Below are 23,315 nucleotides of genomic sequence, written 5' to 3'. Positions count from 1 at the left end.
TGAATGATCTGTACCCACTGATTATTCAATAATATAACTTATAAATGCCTCATGAGCTTAGTTCAACTGTTGTACCCCATCAGAACCCCAAAATACAAGCTTGTTTAAGTCCAATATTTGTAAACAAAGTAAATCTAAACACACACTGTATAGACTTAAAACATGCTTAAACTATCATTTTGATATAATGGATGGTCAGTCCTTGCATCCATAGCTCTGTCTATTTGAGAGTGGTTACATTTCTCCACGCCCATCCCTCAGCTCTTCACCGAAACAGGGGCAGGGAGTTGGCTTTGTTATTGTTTCTTTTGCTGATTGCTGCTTTAATGTGTGAAGATAGAAGATCAGCTCCAGTTTTTGTCTGGCGAGCATACGGACGTGTGTGTGCCTGTCTGCACAGTTACTGTGCGTAATTGTTACTTGTGTAACTGTGTGGTTAATGGTTAGTATTGGACTGTGTGTGCATGTGTATCTGTGTGCATGTGTGTCTGTGTGCATGTGTGCGTGTGTGTGCATGTGTGTCTGTGTGCATGTGTGCGTGCATGTCTGTGTGCATGTGTGCATGTGTGCATGTGTGCGTGTGTGCATGTGTGTCTGTGTGCATGTGTGTGCATGCACACCTATTGCACTGCTCCAGGAATTCCTTGTTGCTCTGACAGGCAGCTCGTCACTCGTCCTCTCTCTCTCCCTGTCTTTCACTCTGTCACACCTCCGCCTTTCCCTCTCTATCTCCTTCTCTCTCTCTCTCCCTCTCTATCTCCTTCTCTCTCTGTCTCCCTCTCTATCTCCTTCTCTCTCTCTCTCCCTCTCTATCTCCTTCTCTCTCTCTCTCCCTCTCTATCTCCTTCTCTCTATCTCCTTCTCTCTCCCTCTCTATCTCCTTCTCTCTCTCTCTCCCTCTATCTCCTCTCTCTCTCTCTCTCTCTCTATCTCCTTCTCTCTCTCTCCCTCGCTATCTCCTCTCTCTCTCTCCCTCTCTCTCTCTCCCTCTCTATCTCCTTCTCTCTCTCCCTCTGTATCTCCTTCTCTCTCTCTCTCCCTCTCTATCTCCTTCTCTCTCCCTCTCTATCTCCTTCTCTCTCTCTATCCCTCTCTATCTCCTTCTCTCTCCCTCGCTATGTCCTTCTCTCTCTCTCTCCCTCTCTATCTCTCTCTCCTTCACACTCTTGGAAATTCTTCCTGACCTGTAGTCTTTCACTTTCTTCATTTCATTGGTTCATCCTGTCAGTGCTGTTGGTCTGTGTCCCTCTGTGTGTGTGTGTATGTGTGTATGTATGTGTGTGTGTGTGGTGTGTGTGTGTGTGTTCTCTCCCTAAAGCATTCATTCTGAGGCTCTCTGTCTTTCTTCAGATTTGATGAGAGGGAGAATGAAGATGAATGTCCTCTGATCAGGCAGCAGTCTACAGTTTACTGCCGCCGTGCGCCAAAGGCACTGCAAAATGTCATTGTGTGTGTGTGTGCCTTTGTCTCTCAATGTGTGTCTTCATAAAGGTTTGTGTGTGTACGCCTGGGTGCCTATGTGTGTCTGCTAAGAGAGTGTGCTAGTGCCTGTGTGTGTTTGTGTGTGAGAGTGTTTGTCTCTGTGCCCTTGTTAAGGATGAGGCAGCAGCTCAGTGGGATGTACTGGCTTTTTTTCTCTCTCCTCGTTGGTGATATACCCAGGAATGACACGCAGGGGTGGTATGCTGTCACAGCACCCGCCTCCTACACACACACACGCACACACACACACACACACACACACACGCACACACACACACACACACACACACACACACACACACACACACACACACACACACACACACACACACACACACACACACACACACACACACACACACACACACACACACACACACACTCTGTCTGGTCAGAGCCTGGCAGGCCCAGGAGAAGAGCTCATTAGCACAGACATGTCACGTGTGCTCTTTCTAACCACAGCAGACCCACACACAAACCCACAACCACACACACACACACACAGGCTCCAGGGCCCCCTCTCTCCAGCCCACCACTCAGGCAGGGGGAGATGGGACCTGAGGTTTGCCCTGACCCCCCTTCCCTCCACATCCACCTCCTCCTTCTCTTTCTCTATCCCTCCATCCCTCTCTTTCTCTGTGAGTCACAATGCCATCCCACGCTGTGTGGGGAGAGAAGGGCTTCAGATGTATGAGAGTATTACAGAGCGTGGTGAGAATCTACCACAGTGCACTCTGTGCTAGGAGTGTGTGTGTTTCTCTCACTCTCTACACGTCCTACAGGGCAGGAGTCCAGTAGTAGCTGTCCTTGGTTTTTAAATCGGTAACCATTCCTTTAGACTATGTAAATGAAGCAGTGTATTGTAATGTCCTTGGTTTTTTAAATAACCAACCATTTCTTACATGTAAATGAAGCAGTGTATTGTAATGTCCTTGCTTTTTTAAATAACCAACCATTTCTTACATGTAAATGAAGCAGTGTATTGTAATGTCCTTGGTTTTTTAAATAACCAACCATTTCTTACATGTAAATGAAGCAGTGTATTGTAATGTCCTTGGTTTTTTAAATAACCAAATATTTCTTACATGTAAATGAAGCAGTGTATTGTAATGTCCTTGGTTTTTAAAATAACCAACCATTTCTTACATGTAAATGAAGCAGTGTGTTGTAATGTCCTTGGTTGGTGACTGTGAGACAGTAGGAGGGAGAATGACGACAGTGACACTTTCATTAGAAGAGGTACCTGGTGGGCTCCAGAACGAGTTAGAGAGACCGGAGGAGGATGAGGAAAAGAGGAGGAGGAAAGAGGATTTCAGTGGTGGGGATTGTTTTAAGTCCCTCTAACTCTGCACACGACACATACACACATGCACAAGCACACACCCACACACACTCACTCACACACACACACACACACACACACACACACACACACACACACACACACACACACACACTGCCCAGGAGGGAAATGGAGGGAGGTGAGGGGGTGGGCAATTTACTCACCATGGAGGAAATGGATACAGAGGCCCTGGCCGTAACCATAGGAACACATTAGCCTGACACCTTGTACATCGAGGACGGCTTGTAAGTAACAACCTGTAAACAACCTCCAGCTGGAGTCAAACTGTTTCTCTTTTATTGAGTTAAGGTCAAATCATCTGCTGCTTTTCTCGCTTTCCAACATTTCTCATCTCAGACACAAACAAGATGAAAACAAACATTGTCTGGATGAATTCAGAACCAAAAAAAAAGTATTGTTTATTTTTAACAGACAAACAGGTCTGTCGGTGTGTGTGTGCATGTACGTATGTGCATGTGTGTGTGTGTCTGTGTGCATGCGTGTGTGTGTCCTTGCGTATTCGTGCTCCTATATTTTCTCCCACAACGATTTGCTAGCCCCTTATCAGAGCAGGTGTTTCTACTTGAAGATGGATGTGTCTGGAGAAAATAAGAAAAGCCTGGTTACTTCTCCAACTCCCTCTCTCTCCGTCTCCCTGTCTCCCTGTCTGTCTGATAGAGAAAGTAGAATAGCCTCCATTTGATCCCTACCAGTCAAAGGACCTTTTGAGCTTTTTCTTATCGCACCCTCTGAAGTGAAGCATCCATCTTCCGAATTGAAATGTCTGCCTGACTGACCTGCACCTGAGAGCATACAGCCCCTCCACCTGATAAGTATTTATAGACAATAGGTCCATTCATCCGGACTAATGGGAAGGATAAGGCTGGAGCTGGGCTCACAGGTTATGTTAAAGGAATGTTGATTAAAGGGATGTTGTGGTTTAAAGGGATGTTGTGGTTTAAAGGGATGTTGTGGTTTAAAGGGATGTTGATTAAAGGGATGTTGTGGTTTAAAGGGATGTTGTGGTTTAAAGGGATGTTGATTAAAGGGATGTTGTGGTTTAAAGGGATGTTGTGGTTTAAAGGGATGTTGTGGTTTAAAGGGATGTTGTGGTTTAAAGGGATGTTGTGGTTTAAAGGGATGTTGTGGTTTAAAGGGATGTTGATTAAAGGGATGTTGTGGTTTAAAGGGATGTTGTGGTTTAAAGGGATGTTGTGGTTTAAAGGGATGTTGTGGTTTAAAGGGATGTTGATTAAAGGGATGTTGTGGTTTAAAGGGATGTTGTGGTTTAAAGGGATGTTGTGGTTTAAAGGGATGTTGTGGTTTAAAGGGATGTTGTGGTTTAAAGGGATGTTGTGGTTTAAAGGGATGTTGATTAAAGGGATGTTGTGGTTTAAAGGGATGTTGTGGTTTAAAGGGATGTTGTGGTTTAAAGGGATGTTGATTAAAGGGATGTTGTGGTTTAAAGGGATGTTGATTAAAGGGATGTTGTGGTTTAAAGGGATGTTGTGGTTTAAAGGGATGTTGTGGTTTAAAGGGATGTTGATTAAAGGGATGTTGTGGTTTAAAGGGATGTTGTGGTTTAAAGGGATGTTGTGGTTTAAAGGGATGTCGTGGTTTAAAGGGATGTGTTACATTGATGGTTAGAGGAGGTTCTGTTTTGTGTTGTAGATGTTGGAGCTGGTAACTGTCAGGGTGTGGCATGGAGGGGCAGATGTTGGGTTAAATTCCATTTATATTCAGTGAATTATTCAGGAAATGAATTCAAATTCCAATTTGAAAATGAAAATATATATTTATTTTCAATTAGAATTTTTCACTGTTGAATATGAATTTCAATTCCTTTCCTGAACAGAAAAGCGATACCAAACGTGGTTGTTTACTACAGTATGTTGGTTAAAGTTATCAGGGGTATAGGACTAAGTAAGTTGGAACGGAAGCACATGAGGGTTAGAGGGGACAGGGGGTTAATGCCACCATTGACCTAGTAGGGGTTAAGGTTGGCAGCTGGAACTGATGGATAGGGGGTTAGATGGGGTAGGGGGTAATGACAACAGAGAGTTGAGGATGGGAACTGAAGGATAGGGGGTTAGATGGGGTGGGGGGTAATGACAACAGAGGGTTGAGGATGGGAACTGAAGGATAGGGGGTTAGATAGGGTAGGGGGTAATGACATCAGAGGGTTGAGGATGGGAACTGAAGGATAGGGGGTTAGATAGGGTAAAGGGGGTAATGACATCAGAGGGTTGAGGATGAGACCTAATGGAAAGGAGGTTAGATAGGGTAGGGGGTAATGACATCAGAGGGTTGAGGATGAGACCTAATGGAAAGGAGGTTAGACAGGGTAGGGGGTAATGACACCAGAGGGTTGAGGATGGGACCTAATGGATAGGAGGTTAGATAGGGTAGGGGGTAATGACACCAGAGGGTTGAGGATGGGAACTGAAGGATAGGGGGTTAGATAGGGTAGGGGGAATGACACCAGAGGGTTGAGGATGGGAACTGGAGGATAGGGGGTTAGATAGGGTAGGGGGTAATGACACCAGAGGGTTGAGGATGGGAACTGAAGGATATGGGGTTAGATAGGGTAGGGGGTAATGACACCAGAGGGTTGAGGATGGGAACTGGAGGATAGGGGGTTAGAAAGGGTATTGGGTAATGACACCAGAGGGTTGAGGATGTGAACTGAAGGATAGGGGGTTAGATAGGGTAGGGGGTAATGACACCAGATGGTTGAGGATGGGAACTGAAGGATAGGGGGTTAGATAGGGTAGGGGGTAATGACACCAGAGGGTTGAGGATGGGAACTGAAGGATAGGGGGTTAGATAGGGTAGGGGGTACTGACACCAGAGGGTTGACAATGGGAACTGAAGTGCATGGAGTATAATGTCACCGCCAAACTGGTAAGGGTGTTGATGTTGTGCTGGTAGGTTTGAAGTTGGAACTGAAGACTAAGAATTTTAGATGGGGTTAGAGGGAATAGGCGGTAATGTCACCATAGACCGGGTAGGGCTGTTGATATAGTTCTGGGAGGACTCCTGAGTTTAAGCTTCCTGGCCCCAGAGGGAGAGGAGGGAGGGAGAGGGATCGATAGGATGGGATTGTGTGAGTGCTGCTGTTCAAATATTTATCCAGAGCAGGATACTGAATGACTGACTGTAGGCACTGGATTATACCTGCTGGATGCAGCCTATAGCACTGTCTGAATGAACACAAAAAAATGGAGAGGGAATGAGAGAGCGAGAGAAAGAGGGATGGAGAGAGGGTGAAGGAGAGGGTAGGAAAAAGGGAAAGAGAAAGAGAGGGATATAGAGAAGAAGAAAAGACGAGAGAGAGGGAGGAGAGAGCGAGAACGACGGAGAATGAAATTATAATATTGTGAAGTATCATTGACCTTTACTTAATTGATGAGAAAAGTGTGTTATTTACATGTGGTCGAGGTAATTACTTTTTTAAAGGAAAATACACGGGTTGTTCCCGCTGTCTATCTCTTAAAACCTCTTAGGGATAGGCGGGATGCAAATGTCTCGATTCAAATAAAATGCTATAAAGTTCTAACTTTCATTAAATCACACATGTAAGATACTCAATTAAAGCTACACTCGTTGTGAATCCAGCCAACATGTCAGATTTTAAAAATGCTTTTCGGCGAAAGCATAAGAAGCTATTATCTGATAGCCTGCACCATCTGCACCAGAAGTGAACAAAGGAGCTGGCATATTTCAACACTGCAGGCGCTACACAAAACGCTGAAATAAAATATAAAACATGAATTACCTTTGACGAGCTTCTTTTGTTGGCACTCCAATATGTCCCATAAACATCACAAATGGTCCTTTTGTTTGATTAATTCCGTCCATATATATCCAAAATGTCCATTTATAAAGCGTGTTTGATCCAGAAAAAAACAGCTTACAAAAACACAACGTCACTACAAAATATTTCAAAAGTTGCCTATAAACTTTGCCAAAATATTTCAAACTATTTTTGTAATACAACGTTAGGTATTTTTTAAGGTTAATAATCGATCAAATTGTAGACGGGGCAATCTGTATTCAATACAGGAAAGAAAACAAACTAGCGCTGCTTTTCACATCTTGCGCAACTCACAAAAGTGTCCCCAGTTCCGAGTTGGCCTTCTTCTTCATTGCACAAAGGAATAACCTCAACCAAATTCCAAAGACTGGTAACATCCAGTGGAAGCGGTAGGAACTGAGAATTGGTTCCTATGAAATATCTCATGGCAAAGACACTTCAGGGAACATAGAGGAAAAAAGAAAATCTGAACAGTTAGTCTTCAGGGTTTTGCCTGCTACAGAAGTTCTGTTATACTCACAGACATGATTCAAACCGTTTTAGAAACTTCAAAGTGTTTCCTATCCAAATCTATGAATAATATGCATATCTTTTATTTTTGCATGAGTAGTAGGAAGTTGAAATTGGGCATGCTATTTATCCAAAAGTGAAAATTCTGCCCCCTAGCTTCAAGAGGTTTTAATGTATTAATGTTCAATGATGTGTGCTCTCATGTGCGGACAAAGATAATGTAGAAAATCTAGCAAACTTTACACATGAGCTTTCATATGGCATATCCCCCTCTCTCTCCCTCCTTATCTCTCTGTCACTTTCCTTTCCTCAACCCCTGCCACCCTCTCTTCTTCCTTATCTCTATCTCTCCTTACCCTATCTCCCTTCTCTCTCGCTCTCTCTGTCTTTTTCTCTCTCTCTCTCTCTCTCTCTCTCTCTCTCTGTCTTTCTCTCTCTCTCTCTCTCTGTCTTTCTCTCTCTCTCTCTCTCTCTCTCTCTCTCTTTCTGTCTTTCTCTCTATCTCTCCTTCCCCCTCTCTCCCTTCTCTCTCTGTCTTTCTCTCTCTCTCTCTCCCTCTCTCTCTCTCTCTCTCTCTCTCTGTCTCTCTGTCTCTCTCTCTCTCTCTCTCTCTCTCTCTCTCTCTGTTATCTCTAGCCTGCAGTTGACTGCTTATGTCCTCTGGGTGTCAGCACTAGCCGTTTGATAGAGCTCAACCATACAGCCACTCAGCCCAGACACTAATCACACAAGACTTGTATGCATACACGCGCAGCCACGCACTCACACACGCACAGCCATACACACACACACACGCACGCACGCACGCACACACACACACACACACACACACACACACACACACACACACACACACACACACACACACACACACACACACACACACACACACACACACACACACACACACATGCAGCCACACAGACGTGTACACATAATACTCACAAGCCTATATAAATTCAGGGAAACTCATACCGTCATTATTATACTCATACATAGATAGACAACTATCAGTTTTATTTATTATGCAGTCATTGCCCCTTCATTCCCTCTCTCTCTCTCTCTCTCTCTCTCTCTCTCTCTCTCTAACTCTCTTTCTCTCTCTCTCTCTAACTCTCTCTCTCTATCTCTCTCTCTCTATAACTCTCTCTCTCCCCCTCCCTCTCTCTCTCTCTCTCTCTCTCTCTCTCTCTCTCTCTCTCTCTCTAACTCTCTCTCTCTCTCTCTCTCTAACTCTCTCTCTATATCTCTCTCTCTATATAACTCTCTCTCTCCCCCCCTCTCTCTCTCTCTCTCTCTCTCTCTCTCTCTCTCTCTCTCTCTCTCTCCCTCTCTCTCAATATAGGGTTACATTAGCTGTATTGATTGTAGAGGGGTGATTTTCCGGGGGGTTGGAGAGTTTGCCTGGTATTGATGATTTCAGTTGGAGCAGGAACCTGATATGTAATGGAAATGCCAGTGCAGTCGTTACAGTGCTTCAAATGGGAGGGGAAGGTGACTTCAGAAGAAGTTAACTACGAAAGATGGACACCCATGCATGCACACACACACAACTACACATACAGTACGCACACTGAGAACTGTACTACATATATTTTAATGAGTGTGCATGTGTGCTTGAGAGATATGGGGAGGAGAAAGTACAGTATGAGATTTGGAGATATGTAGAGGGAGCACATAAGAACAGACAATAAGAGAGAGGGAGGACAGAGGCGGAGAGGGAGTAGGGAGGAAAGAGGAGGAGAGAGAGGAGGAAGTTTTCGTGTGATGAAGGAGTGACTGAGACTGCAATGGGTTTAGATACGTGAGGCTGGGTTAGGCTGTGCTGAGCTGTGCTGTAAAGCCCAACAATTGAAGTCCACTGTATTATTGAGAACATAATGAAATGTCCTTGAGGACAGAGGAGAAAACTCTGCATGATTCTCTCCCGTCCTCTTCCACCCTGCCTGACTGGGATTATTGGACAAAAAAAGTTCATACTCTTCTGTTGTTTCTCTGAGATAATCTTATCTGCAAATTGAGTTTTTTTTTCTCTTACTCTCTCTCTCTCTCTCTCTCTCCAAAACGTTTATTTGACAGACACACTTCCCTCCACGAAAACAGCACTCTCTCATTCTCTCTGTATTCATCAGCTGAAGCCTTTCATCCTAATAAGCCCAAAATGATTCATGGGGAAAAGGAGCTGAAGGTTATTTTGTTATAATTTCACCCTCTTCATTTGCCCCTAGGAGCAGTCAATGTGCCACAAAGCATCCATTTAAAATGGCATTGGGTGGAGTGGGTGGAGGGGCTTTTTAGTGTGCATTTAAAATTGAGTGTGTGTATGAGGGGGGAGGTACTGTACTTGTCATTGTTTGGGTGGGTGCTTGACTTTGCTCTGACTGGTGGACAGGGTGTTTTGGTGTGGTGCAGCAGGGTTATTTATTGTTCTCCCATTGGATGTTTTGGTGGTTTACTGTTAGCGCTGCCTGGGATTGGTTGATGGAGATGGACTCAGGTCACAGAAACTTAAACAAATCCAATTTCACAGTCACAAGTAAACAATCTGGCCTCAGTCGGTCATCCTGGAGAAAACAAATGGGTATTGACTGTGCTCAGTGGTGCATAGTCAACAGCTAAATTCAGAAACAATATTGAGGCTTTTTTCCATTGAAAAGGATTATTCTCTGACCTTAGATTGTACGTTTGGAATTCCTTTAAACCTTGTATTACCTGGGTGTAAAGCATTTTAATGACACATTTCTGATGCTTTTCTCTCACTCACTCCCTCTCTCTCTCTCTCTCTCTCTCTCTCTCTCTCTCTCTCTCTCTCTATATATATATATATATATATATATATTCTTCTCCACTCAATTAACTGTTTCAAGTGCTCTGTGCACTTCAAGGCCCTCCCTTCCTTCTCACCCCACCCCACCGGTTGCCCTGAGGAAACTGATTTGCGAGTAATTAAAACTGTGTGTGTCTGGACGTCATCCAGCATCATGTTCTATTCATGCAGATTAATACATATTTGTGGGGGTCTGTGGGAGCTGAAAGGCATCTGTCTGCCCCATTAAACATTCATGAACTATAGGACATAGAGAAGACACACGGGCGGTGTCCCAAATGCTACCCTATCCCCTATATAGTGCATTACTTTTGATCAGGGCCCAATGCACTATATAGGGAATAGGGTACCATTTGGGATGCAGGCTAAAAGAAGAAGACCATTCAGCTGCTGCTATTTATACGCTCCTCCTCCTCCTCCTCTTCCTCATAACAGCAGCCATATCTTAATGGAGCACCCTCAAATGAGAATTGCTGGACATGGATTCTGAAATTACAATGACATTTATCACTCCTGTACACCTTTATGTTTTAATTTAAAGGGACGTTTTGCACAAAAACAGTGGCTAACTGTGTGTGTGTGTGTGTGTGTGTGTGTGTGTGTGTGTGTGTGTGTGTGTGTGTGTGTGTGTGTGTGTGTGTGTGTGTGTGTCTGCCTCTACAGGTGGCTGGAGTGTGTGGGCGGAGTGGAAGGAGTGCAGCAGTGACTGTGGTGGTGGCGTTCAGACCCGGAGCCGTACCTGTCAATCTCCCCCGGAGGAGATGTGTGAGGGAGTATTGGAGGAGGGAAGGCCCTGTAACCCTCAGCCCTGCAGTGGTGAGCTTAACAAAGACATTGCCCCAACTATGTGTGTGCGTACATATATGTATGTGTTTGTTTCTGTGTGTGTGTGTGTATGTGAGTGTGTGTGCATAAGTGATGTGCGGGTTGACTCATAACCTGCAGTCCCAGCAGGTATATCCCTACAGTTATATCTGTGGGATGGGCATGTTTAGGTCATGACATATTGTGTGGATGAAATGCAGGTGGGTGGCAGGAGAGTTGAATAAAGAGAAAACAATACCTTAACAATTCCATAAATGTATAATTCTTGTGTAATTTTTTATCAATAGGCTACATTTTTATTTCGTTATTTTCGACTATCTGGCTTTCGTGCCCCAAGCCTAAGCTTTAGGGCCTAAATATACACGTGCCAAATAGTCTACACACCAAACACCAAATGTTTTTGGGAACAGGCAGAAAAAGTTCACGTCAATCCACGGAGGCAAAAAGGTCAACGTCAGAGTTTTCTGTGATTCAATAAGAGAAAAGCTGCAAAAAAGAGAGTTGAAAATAGAGAGAAGGGAGGCCAGAAAAGTCATGTTTGGGAAAGATTTGGTGAAGTGGTCATAGGATGATAGCAATGCCGGCAATGTTATGTGTGGTGATTGTGAGACGCTATACAAATTCAACAGTCACAAGATGGGGACTTGAAATAGGCCTATTGCACGTCAAGGGAACTGTAGCCTACTGTTCAGATGAGTTAAATGGAAACTGACATCTGGACACTGACTGTAGGTCTATAAACTCTCACATAGCCTTGATATTAACTCCTGCAGAACCAAGCATTTCTTGCAGTAAAATGTCACACCAAATGCAGGTGAAATATGATTTCTTTCTTTGAGCATCTTGAGAGAATGCGCAGTCAGATACCGTCTGTAGAGGTGCAATATTTTTCAGCATCACAAAACCTGATAGTATTTCAACTCGATAAAATATGCATCCAGCCAAACTGAAATTTGATCAGAAACATGTTGGGTTGTATTCACAGCCCAACCTACCAAAATGTTGTGAATTATAAAGCAGGAACATAGCTAAATCAGGCAAAAATAAATCCTTTACCCCTTATCAAAAACAACTCCCATCGTCTCTGACTATAGACTACAGCGCATTTTCTAGGGTCTGATGCGGGCCTCAGATTTTCACTTTATCACGTGTGTTGTGTTGCCGATGGGTTATTAGCAAATCCGGGTGTGTGTGAACAAACAGCTGACCTGCGCACCACTAGTGTGTATATGTGGGCATGTGTGTGTCCCCGTCTCAATCTAAATATCTATGTCTGTATCTCTTTGACTCTCTTTCTCTTTTGTTCTTCTTCTCTCAATCTCATTTCTCTGTTATTTCTCTCTGTACTTTTATTTTCTCTTGTCCTTTATTCCCTCCACTCTCTTCCGTCCAACAAGTCATTCTTGTAATGTAAGGAGGCCATGTTGGAAAGGGGACTTTGATCGATGCTATTATTTGGACATAGTCAACCTCTCAAGGCAAATACAAAAGCATAACTCTTAAGAAAGAGACTGAAGAATCCCTCACACTGCAATGTGCATATAATCCATTCTATAGAAGTAAGGAGGACTTAGGAATAGGGCTTCCAATAGCTCTGTATCACTCTTCCAGTCTTCAGAACTATAGGTATATTGATAGATTGTGATCAATGTCAGAATTCCAAATGTTTGAGCAATGACAAACACGGTTCCAAAGTCAAAAAAGACAGCGAGAGACACAGTAAATACACAAACACAATCACACACCACACCTTGTTTTCCATTACAAAATTCCCAAGTTTGGCTGATGCTCTTCTGGGTGACCAATCACGTCACGGTTGTGTCCCAAAAACAAAATGCCATTGGTGGTTAAGTTGCTAACCCCTCCCCCCTGGACTTGCCCCACCCCTCTAGGCAAAGGCCGTCATCTCTCTCGCAGCCAATCACTTCGCTCCGTGGACAGCCGCAAGCGTGATGGCGGCGGTGGCGAGGTAGACAAGACGCGAGGCGGTGGCGGCGGACAGCAGGCCCCACAGACAGGTAAGACAACAGGACGCAGAGGGAGCCCATGCATCAGTCTCTAACAGCCGCTTGGGTCACAGACCACACAGGACCACCTCCTACCATTATAGTCTGTCACTGCACCAAGGCTATAGCTAGCTATCCCTGAATCCCTCCCTCACATAGGCCTGTACATCCATCAAAATCTCCCAAACTCCTTCTTGCCTAAGTGCCACAGCACTAATTCCAACATGGACCCTGAATAAATCGGGTGAAACTGTTTGCTGTTTTGTACTTTTGTGAGGTTTTGAATGTAGCTGCTATACTGGAGATTGTGTCCTGTCTTGAAAAGTGGATAAGTCTTTCCTCTCTATGAATGATGCCTACGCTGAATTAGCAAATCAGGTCCCCCCCTCACCCCTGCTTCCCCATTGGACAGCCATGACTGACCAACCTTTCCCATTGGTCAGACTAGGCTTGACTGACTGACCGGGTCTGCTGAATGCATTGGGCAGTCATGGCAGCCAGGGAAATTATTGACATATCCAGTAGCCAATCACATTGCCTTCCTCTGTATGTCAAGTCAATGCTAAGGATATGGAATCAGAGCTCAGAGAGCCTGGCAGCACAGAATCTCCTCTACGCCAAACCATGCCACATCCCTTCCTATTTTGGCCAATGGGAGGCTGTTCCTGCATGATAATTAGTTTCGGCCCTTCTCCTCCCCCCTCCACCCTGGATCATCCCTTCCCTCCCTCCCTCCCTTCCCCTCAGTGGACCAGGCTGCGTCAGGTGAGGAGTGGTCGTCGTGGAGTGTGTGTTCGGCCACGTGCGGTGAGGGCTGGCAGAGCCGCACGCGTTTCTGTGTCTCCTCCTCCTACAGCACCCAGTGCAGCGGCACGCTCCGAGAGCAGAGGCCCTGCAACAACTCTGCCGTCTGTCCAGGTAAGCTGAGCCCCCCCCCCACCCCACCCCCCCGGCTGCCTCCTTGCTGCCCCTCGTCTCCAGCCCTCTCCTGGCTCCGCTTTACCCAACCTCTCTGTGCAATGCATCCTGGGGCTTTTCTTTCGTAACAGACAGTAACGCTCCAGACCAGGACATTAATATGGAACTATGCAGGTGAATACATTAAACACTGAAGTAAGGTTAGAGTAGTCTACACAGGAGAACCATGAAGGCACTGAGAGAAGGATGCTTGTGACTGCATTATGGCAACAGGCTGGTTTGTACCATAGAGTGTTGGATGTTTATGTGTTTTGGAGTTGATGTTATTGTTGTTGTTGTCGTGGTGAAGGTCTGTGTGGTTCTCTCTATAAATCATACCCTAGCCGCTCTGATTGCAGTGCACGGGACTTGGGACGAGTGGTCGCCATGGAGCTTGTGTTCGTCAACCTGCGGCCGTGGTTACCGGGATCGCACGCGAAGCTGCAAGCCCCCTCAGTTTGGGGGAGACCCCTGTATGGGGCCGGAGAAACAGACCAAGTTCTGCAACATCGCTGTCTGCCCAGGTGACACAGATTTCTTACTGGATTCTTACTCATCTGTGTCCAAAATGGCACCCTATTCACTATATAGTGCACTACTTTTGACAACTTCAGTCATCATGGCAGTCACGTCTACAGTTAATTACAGAGACAAATTATCCCTGAGAAGGTCATTTGAAAAGGTTCTTGTTTATGTATGAGGGATGAAGGCTTTTACCCTGTACAATGTGTGTACGTTGCATTATGCACACAGAGACGTAGACAAACTAATACATGTACAGAAGTAACCTTGATCTCTCTCTCTCTCTCTCTCTCTGTTTCTCTGTCTCACTCTCTCTCTATGGGTTGTATTTACAATGGTGTTTGTTCTTCACTGGTTGCCCTTTTCTTGTGGCAACAGGTCACAAATCTTGATGCTGTGATGGCACACTGTGGAATTTCACCCAGTAGATATGGGAGTTTATCAAAATTGGATTTGTTTAAGAATTCTTTGTGGATCTGTGTAATCTGAGGGAAATATGTCTCTCTAATATGGTCATACATTGGGCAGGAGGTTAGGAAGTGCAGCTCAGTTTCCATCTCATTTTGTGGGCAGTGAGCACATAGCCTGTCTTCTCTTGAGAGCCATGTCTGCCTACGGCGGCCTTTCTCAATAGCAAGGCTATGCTCACTGAGTCTGTACATAGTCAAAGCTTTCCTTAAGTTTGGGTCAGTCACAGTGGCCAGGTATTCTGCCACTGTGTACTCCCTGTTTAAGGCCAAATAGCATTCTAGTTTGCTCTGTTTTTTTGTTAATTCTCCCCAATGTGTCTCTCTCTCTCTCTTTCTCTCTCTCTCTCTCGCTCTCTCTCTCTCTCTCCCTCTTCCTGTCTCCCATACCCCTCTCCCTCTCCCTCTGCTCTCTCTCTCTCTCTGTCCCTCTCTCTCCCTCTTCATGTCTCCCATACCCTTCTCCCTCTCTGCTCTCTCTCTCTCTCTCTCTGCTGTCCCAGTTGATGGAGTGTGGAATGAGTGGGCTAATTGGGGTTCATGCTCTGCGTCCTGCTCCAACGGGACCATGCAGCGCATCAGAGAGTGTAACGGACCTTCGTACGGAGGATCAGAGTGTCGCGGGGAGTGGATAGAGACCAGAGACTGCTTCCTACGGGAGTGCCCAGGTAACATCTGCTGTCAAAACTCTGTGTAGAAGTTTCCCAGAGGGACAGATCTAGGATTAGTTTACTATCCACCTATCCTGATCTTAACCATTTGAGCTGTGTTCTGTGTCTTAGTGGAGGGGAAGTGGCATCCTTGGACGTCGTGGGTGGGCTGCACCAAGACATGTGGCGGAGGGAGCCAACAGAGACAGAGGATTTGCTATGGGCCCTTCTTTGGGGGTGAAAATTGTCCTGGAGATCGGGAGGAGGTGCGACGCTGCAATGAGAAGCGGTGTCCAGGTGAGTAGTCAAAAAACAGTCATGGAAAGGTGTGCTCTTACTCAATCAATCAACCAATCAAATGTATTTATAAAGCCCTCTTTACATCAGCTGATGTTACAAACTGCTTCTACAGAAACCCATCCTAAAACCCCAAAGTCAGGCAATGCAGATGTCGAAGCATGGTGGCTAGGAAAACTTCCCTTGAAAGGCAGGAACCTAGGAAGAAAGCTAGAGAGGAACTATGCTCTGAGGGGTGGCCTGTCCTCTTCTGGCTGTGGCAGGTGGAGATTATAAGAGTACATGGCCATTACGGCCAGATCGTTCTTCAATATGTTCAAACATTCATAGATAACCAGCAGGGTCAAATAATAATTATCACTGTGGATGTAGAGGGTGCAACAGGTCAGCAGGTCAGAGAAAATGTCAGTTGGCTTTTCATAGCCGAGCATTCAGTTTGAGTTTGAGTCAGCAGGTGTGTTGGAGAGGGAGAGAGAGAGGGAGGGAGGGAGGGAGAGAGAGAAAACCAATGGCAGATAAATACTTAGAAGAATAGCACTCATCTCCTTCAGAGCTGCAATCTGCAATCTGTCATTTTTTATTATACTGTACATCCTGTATCTCATATTTACTTAACAAATCTTTGAATATCTTCCTCTTTTTCAAAATGGAACACATTTGGGTTGTTCCACAAAATGAGTGCCTTTTGTGTCCCTTTTGATATTTAAGTAGAAGTTGTGCACCAATATTGCCATTAAAAAACCTGCTATATTAAAGCTGGTATCCTGAGTTGCTACATCCATTTTAGACTTATAAATGAATGATACAGTAAATACCCATTGATTCTTGAAGAATATAGCTTATATAGCCTCATGAGCTTAATTCAACTCTCATACTCCATCAGAACCCAAAATAGAAGCATGTTTTACTATACCGTTTGGAAACAGTGTAAATTGTATACAGTATAGTAAAACACAGTATAGCTTCAAAACATGGTTAAAAGTATCATTTTGATATTATGGATGATCAGTCCTTGCACTCATAGCTCTGTTATTGAATTTGAGAGTGGTTACATTTATCCAGGTCCATCACTCAGCTTTTTACCAGAACACAGGCGGGGTGACAGCTTTGTTATTGTTTCAATTAAGGATTCTAGATTTAAATTAAGTGCCCTTTAATGTAGACCAGATGGAGAATTCGAGAAATCTAATTTTGAATATGAAAAAGGCTTGCCAAAGTACAAAAATGCAGCATTTTGACACGTCCTCCGTTAACCCTCCGTTATGTTTTATGTCATTTTAAACCCACTTAGCCCCAAAATGTCTCCAAGTTTCACAATCATTGTAAAAACCTAGTTATTTTGTTGCTTTGACAAAAAGTCATTTCTGAAGATTATTATTTATTTCATGTGATTAGTGTCCCTCATTTTATGGTCAACCCTGTTATGTGAACTGAACTCTCATTTTATGGTCAACCATGTTATATGAACTGAACTCTCATTTTATGGTCAACCCTGTTACATGAACTGAACTCTCGTTTTAATTTAGTGAAACGAATCACTCATTTAGTGAAACTATTCCTATTTTCTTTTCAATAGAAACAATGAACATCTTATAATAAAATCATAGTGTAGAAGAAGGTGAGCTGTTTTAACTATTTTTGGCATTTTTCTGGTATTTTGTGGCAGAAAACTGAGTGGGTCGAGGATAACACGTCAACCCTGATACCCATAGATAGTGTTGTAGGGTTGACTATCATAAAATGTGAAGACTCAAATCAATTCTCTATGTGTAATTATTCCTTACGTGATTAAACTAATCATGTGACTTTAATTAACTAGGAAGTCGGGGCACCACGGGAAAATAATTAAAGAGTATTTATTTCCCTAATATGTTCACTTATTAATGTATTATTACCTCATCTGTCTCCTTACTGAATGTCGCAAACATTGGGATATCTGCACGAACCCTAGCACAAGTTATGAATCAGTGATATACAAATTGGCTTATTTATTTATTTACTAACTAATCAATTCGATTCAATCTCAGAATTACATAAACACACATACATTGGTTACTGACATGATAGAAAAATCCCTAGTGGGCTAAGCCGATGTGATGGCTTGGTAGACAAAGGAAAGGGGTGGGGACAGTTCAAGAGCAGGAAACTCAGAGTGGATTAACTACATACATACAGTTGAATACTTCAACATTCTCAAAAATAGAAATGTTGTTTATTTCTCCAATTTTGGGGATTAGGAGTTTTGGCAAGAATAATGTCTTTGTTCTCCATAGGCTCTCTCCCTCAATACTCCATGGCAGTAAGAGAGTTTCTACCAGGAATGTATGACTGTTGTAAAACCTGGGGTGGGAGAGAGAGTAAGAGAGGGGGAAGCCATGATATACGCTCAAAAGGGCCACGTTGTGACAATGGACAGGCTAGAATATTTTTTTGTGAAGATTGCATTTAATTGCCACTCCCTGTTGCACCCAACAAGCTTCTGTCAAAAGGGGATTCATGGCTGATTTAAAAGGAAACCCTGTTACTTTATTTGGCACTTACTAGTCTTTTCATTATTTAACCTCTTGAGATGGGAAATTGTGAACATATGCCCTTTATGACAGAATGTACACATGTTGTGAAATCAAACAAAGTTACACTTCTGAAAAGGCACTGAACCTGTGGAACGACCCATTTGACACTCAGATTGGTATACTACTGATGTTTGTTCTGATTGGTTTTGGTGCAGAGCCTCATGAGATCTGTGCAGAAGAGAACTTCTCCAACGTAGTGTGGAAAATGACTCCAGCAGGGGACACAGCAGCCGTACGCTGCCCTCCCAATGCCAATGGTGAGCTACCTCCCTTTTACCCTGAGACATTAAGTGCATTCGGAATGTATTCAGACCCCTTGACTTTCTCACATTTTGTTACATTACAGCCTATTTCTAAAATATATATTTTTTTAAATCCCTCATCAGTCTACGCACAATACCCCAGAATGAAAAAGCTAGATGTTTGCAAAAACAATAACAACTGAAATATTACATTTATATAAGTATTTAGACCCAATACTCAGTACTTTGTTGAAGTACCTATCGCATTTACTACAGCCTCGAGTCTTCTTGGGGATGACAATACATGACAATCTTGGGGATGACAATCGAATTTCTCCCATTCGTCTCTACATATTCTCTCAAGCTCTGTCAGGTTAGATGGGGAGCGTCGCTGCAAAGCTATTTTCAGGTCACTATAGAGAAGTTTGATCGGGTTCAAATCCGGGCTCTGGCTGGGCCACTAAAGGACTTTCAGAGACTTGTCCTGAAGCCAGTCCTGTGTTGTCTTTGCTGTGTGCTTAAGGTCATTGTCCTGTTGGAAGGTGAACTTTCGCCCCAATCTGACGTACTTAGCATGTGGAGCAGGTTTTCATGAAGGATCTCTCTGTACTTTGCTCAGTTCATCTTTCCCTCAATCCTGACTAGTCTCCTAGTCCCTGCCGCTGAAAGACCTCCCCACAGCATGATGTTGCCACCACCATGCTTTACTGTAGGGATTGTGCCAGGTTTCCTCCACACGTGATGCTTGGCATTCAGACCAAAGATTTCTAGGTACTGTTTGGGAAACTCCATGTGGGCTGTCATGTGCCTTTTACTGAGGAGTAGCTTCTGTCTGGCCACTCTACCATAAAGACCTGATTGGTGGAGTTCTGCAGAGATGTTTGGCCTTCTGGAAGGTTCCCCCAATTCCACAGAGGAACTCTGGAGCTCTGTCAGAGTGACCATTGGGTTCTTTGTCAACTCTCTGACCAGGACCTTTCACCCCTGATTGCTCAGTTTGGCCGGGCGGCCAGCTCTAGGAAGAGTATTGGTGATTCCAAACTTCTTCCATTTGAGAATTATGGAGGCCACTGTGTTCTTGTCGACCTTCAATGCTGCAGACATGTATGTGCCTCCACACAATCCTGTCTCGGGGCTCCACAGACAATTCCTTTGACCTCATGGGTTGGTTTTTGCTCTGACATCCACTGTCAACTGTGGGACCTTATATAGACAGGTGTGTGCCTTTCCAAATAATGTCCAATCAGTTTAATTTACCACAAGTTGACTCCAATGAAGTTGTAGAAACATCTTAAGGATGATCAATGAAAATATAATTAATCTGAGCTCAATTTCGAGTCTCATAGAAAAGGGTCTGAATATTTACTATAAGTAAATAAGGTATTTCTGCAAAACATTCTAAAAACATGTTTTTGCTTTGTCATTTTGCAGTATTTTGTGTCGATCGATGAGGGAAAAAAATACTGAATGAATTTTAGAACAAGGCTGTAACAACAAAATGTGAAAAAAGTTAAGGGGTCTGAATACTTTCCGAATACACTGTAGCTGTCGACTCCAATGGCTTCAGACGTTAGACGCCATAAGAGTCTACAGCCATGTTTCAGAGCAAACCCTTACTAACCTTCCCTATCAACACCGAGCCAGAGGGATATCCATAAGACATGACTTGGCTTAGGATGGGTTATGCCTCTAGGATCCCACGGTTCTAGTGATGTTAACTCCCCAGTCTGTGTCCCCATCCAGGGCTGATCCTGAGGCGGTGCACTCTGGATGACGAGGGAATAGCCTACTGGGAGAACCCCACTTATATGAAGTGTATCTCCAATGACTACCGCAGCATCCAAACACTGGTGAGTACCAGAGAGATGATCAACGATTGAAACTGTACTCTTGTACATCTGGAAACAGAAGCTACAAAGAATCCATAGGATGCCATTTGACAAATGTTGCCTGCTCAGTTAAATACATCTCACTGGGCACAGATGACAATTCAACGTCTTTTCCACGTTGGCGCAATGTAATTTCATTGAAATGACATGGAAACAATGTTGATTCAACCAGTGTGTGACCAGTGAGGTGTTACTAACAAACCATAAATGGTCAAGACCAAATTAAGAAGACAGACAGGAAATGTATGTTAGTGATCAGAAGATCACCTCTATTCAGTGGTGATATTTTCTGAGTGTTTCACTCATACCTTTCCTCCACAGACTCGGGAACACCTGTCCAAGGCCCAGCGGGGGCTTGTGGGGGATGGAGTTTCAGAGGTGATGACCAAGCTCAGGGTGACGTCCAGCGATGGGACCAGCTACAGTGGAGACTTGCTGGCCATAGTGGACGTACTGAAGAACATGACAGAGATATTCAGAAGGGCCTACAACAGCCCCAGCAATGCAGACATGAGAGTAAGAGGAGGGAGCATGTGTTTGGATTGGAAGTCATTAGGTCATTAGGTCATTAGGTTTGGGTTTGGGTCAGGGCTACATTTAGAATTGACTGGTGTTAAAGAAATGGCTGGAGGGAGTGTTTGTAGTAGGTCAATTGATGGCTAATGGTTTAGAGTAATGTCTCATGGCTTCCTCGCTCCCTTTCTCTTCCTTCTCTACTGGATCACAGAACTTTGTCCAGTCAGTCAGTAACCTGCTGATGGAGGAGAACAGAGAGAGATGGGAAGAAGCACAACTGGTGAGTTGGTCTCTTTCTCTTCTTCTCACAGACTCACTGGCGCTTCTTTATGCACACACATGAGCTAGCATGCTTGGTCACAGTTTGTGCTTCTTCTTGATGTGTGTCGGCCATGTGTTGTACAGAGATCATTTCAATGACTATTCTCTGGTGCCTTTGTGTCTAGCCGTTGGCATCATAGTGACATCATGCCAGTCTCCTGGGAGATATATGGATGGTGTGTGATGCATTTGAACATTGGGTGTCTGTTTGGCGTTCGCTCCATGAATCATCAGTCCTCTTGTCTCCTCTCTCTCTCTCTCTCTCTCTCTCTCTCTCTCTCTCTCTCTCTCTCTCTCTCTTTCTTTCTCTCTCTCTCTCTCTCTCTCTCTCTCTCTCTCTCTCTCTCTCTCCCTCTCTCTCTCTCGCTCTCTCTCTCTCTCTCTCTCTCTCTCTCTCTCTCTCTCTCTCTCTCTCTCACTCTCCTCTCTCTCTCTCTCTCCCCCCCCCTCTCTCTCTCTCTCTCTCTCTCTCTCTTCACTCTCTCTCCCTCACTCTCTCTCTCCCTCTCTCTCTCTCTCTCTCTCCTCTCTCACTCTCTCTCTCTCTCTCTCTCTCTCTCTCTCTCTCTTTCTCTCTCTCTCCCTCTCTCTCTCGCTCTCTCTCTCTCTCTCTCTCACACTATCCTCTCTATCTCTCTCTCTCTCTCTTCTCTCTCTCTTCTCTTCTCTCTCTCTCATCTCTCTCTCCTCTCTCTCTTCTCTCTCTCTCCTCTCTCTATTCTCTCTCTCTCTCCGCTCTCTCTTCTCTCTCTCTCTTCTCTCTCTCTCTCTCTCTCTCTCGCTCTCTCTCAATTCAATTCAATTCAAGGGGCTTTATTGGCATGGGAAACATGTGTTAACATTGCCAAAGCAAGTCAGGTAGATAATATACAAAAGTGAAATAAACTATCAAAATTAACAGTAAACATTACACATACAGAAGCTTCAAAATAATAAAGACATTACAAATGTCATATATATATATATATATACAGTGTTGTAACAATGCAACAATGTCTCTCTCTCTCTCTCCTCTCTCTTTCTCTCTCTCTCTCTCTCTCTCTCTCTCTCTTCTCTCTCTCTCTATTTGTCTTCTCCTTGTCTCTCTCAGTTGGGTCCTAACATCAAGGAGCTGTTCCGGTTGGTGGAAGACTTTGTGGACGTCTACGGTCTTAGGATGAAAGACTTCCAGGACATGGTTGAGGTCACCGATAACTTAGGTAAGCTTTTTCCTTTGACCTTTGTCTCTTTGGCTGTGTATTTGGGTCCACAATTCTTCTCAAATTGCATGTCCTGAATTCCTACAAAGCTCATTGGAGTAGGAGGTCTGAGGGAGGGACTTTGGATCCTCTTCTTCAATGCTCTTTGGCAGGGATTGTGTAAACAAAGATGGAGAAAGCAAGGATTCGATGGCTTGTAATGTTTTCAGACAGCTGAGCCTTTGTTCGTTCAATGTGGACTTATCCTATTGAACTATGTGTTTTTCTCCTAGCTAATACTAGGTCTTTAGGCCATGGTGGAAAGCAGGCATAGCCACATTGGCAGTATTCCAGAGCTGTATAATCTGAATTGGATATGCACCCAGCCAGGACACTAGGGGATCTCATCTGTTAGCGTTGTGTCTGGTGTGTGTGGATCTCACTGGTTCAGTCAGTACCGCCTCTCTATGTCTTTTGGAATCAGAACAGAGGGTGTGAGCAAGGAGGTCTAAATATTGCCATTCCCCCTGGGTACCACCCACAAACCAAACAGGGCTATAGAACAGACATCCTGGGCTGTTCCCACTGGGCACACACTGGTTGAATCAACATTGTTTCCACATCATTTCAACCGACGTGGAATATGCGTTGAATTGACGTATGTTCCCAGTGGGTTGTGTCTCAAGCGAGCCTAAAATCACACTCACAATCTGACTGTGAACTTCTGCTTGCACATGGACTCACACATACGCACGCGCGGACACACACACATACACATGAACACCGTGACTGTGAACTCCTCTGTTTCACGCAGCATATAATATTCATAAAACATCACACCGGCAGGCGCTTGGCTTCTCGCTGACCTGCAGATAAACATGGCACAGTGTGTAC

General features: G+C 44.3%; 1 protein-coding gene across 8 annotated transcripts in view; it reads left to right on the top strand.

Moving 5' to 3' along the window:
• LOC110539098 (adhesion G protein-coupled receptor B1) overlaps positions 1-23,315 on the top strand; it is a 111,370-nt gene that overhangs the window by 53,727 nt on the left and 34,328 nt on the right. For 4 of the 8 annotated variants that reach the window (XM_090193768.1, XM_090193759.1, XM_090193748.1 and 1 more), the window contains exons 3-13: positions 10,642-10,794; positions 12,696-12,821; positions 13,557-13,727; positions 14,126-14,290; positions 15,259-15,423; positions 15,538-15,702; positions 18,431-18,532; positions 20,261-20,367; positions 20,728-20,922; positions 21,134-21,202; positions 22,334-22,442. In XM_090193768.1, the coding sequence (XP_090049894.1) occupies positions 10,642-10,794; positions 12,696-12,821; positions 13,557-13,727; positions 14,126-14,290; positions 15,259-15,423; positions 15,538-15,702; positions 18,431-18,532; positions 20,261-20,367; positions 20,728-20,922; positions 21,134-21,202; positions 22,334-22,442 (1,527 nt within the window). Of the gene's footprint in view, positions 1-10,641; positions 10,795-12,695; positions 12,822-13,556; positions 13,728-14,110; positions 14,291-15,258; positions 15,424-15,537; positions 15,703-18,430; positions 18,533-20,260; positions 20,368-20,727; positions 20,923-21,133; positions 21,203-22,333; positions 22,443-23,315 lie in introns of all 8 variants that reach the window. The other 4 variants (XM_090193764.1, XM_090193752.1, XM_090193744.1 and 1 more) reach the window with 1 other exon arrangement.

Source organism: Oncorhynchus mykiss, chromosome 2 (genome assembly GCF_057628025.1).
Source record: "Oncorhynchus mykiss isolate SJ-2025 chromosome 2, ASM5762802v1, whole genome shotgun sequence".
Classification (NCBI taxonomy): domain Eukaryota; kingdom Metazoa; phylum Chordata; class Actinopteri; order Salmoniformes; family Salmonidae; genus Oncorhynchus; species Oncorhynchus mykiss.
Note: the sequence above shows the minus strand (reverse complement) of the source record. Positions and strands in the feature narration are given on the sequence as shown.